At 42.5% G+C, this 285-nt stretch overlaps 1 protein-coding gene across 1 annotated transcript in view; it reads left to right on the forward strand.

Moving 5' to 3' along the window:
• Nucleotides 1-285, forward strand: part of LOC107575212 (uncharacterized) — a 14,025-nt gene that overhangs the window by 4,453 nt on the left and 9,287 nt on the right. Inside the window, exon 2 of the mRNA XM_016261621.1 lies at nt 16-244. Within this exon, the coding sequence (XP_016117107.1) occupies nt 16-244 (229 nt within the window). The remainder of the gene's footprint in view (nt 1-15; nt 245-285) is intronic.

Raw genomic sequence — 285 nt, forward strand, 5'->3', positions numbered from 1 at the left:
TCACATGTGCAACAGGAAAGTGATGTGGCTCTGACTACACAAGAACTGAACAGCTCCCCAACAACGATGCCAGTGGAAAGATCTGAAAATACAGATGTGATTTACATCGGGAGCACCATCAAACCAGAGATGTCTTTGCCTTATTCCACAGAGATACATTCCTCCAACCTAGATGGCAATGCTTTGGATGACAGCAACACTATCACATTTGTCACTGAAGACATTTTTAATGTGGAGGACCAAAGTTTGGATGATACATTACCTGTTTCACCTCTGAACGACATT

This window comes from Sinocyclocheilus grahami, unplaced genomic scaffold, assembly GCF_001515645.1.
Source record: "Sinocyclocheilus grahami isolate Dianchi unplaced genomic scaffold, SAMN03320097.WGS_v1.1 scaffold2512.1, whole genome shotgun sequence".
Lineage (NCBI taxonomy): Eukaryota > Metazoa > Chordata > Actinopteri > Cypriniformes > Cyprinidae > Sinocyclocheilus > Sinocyclocheilus grahami.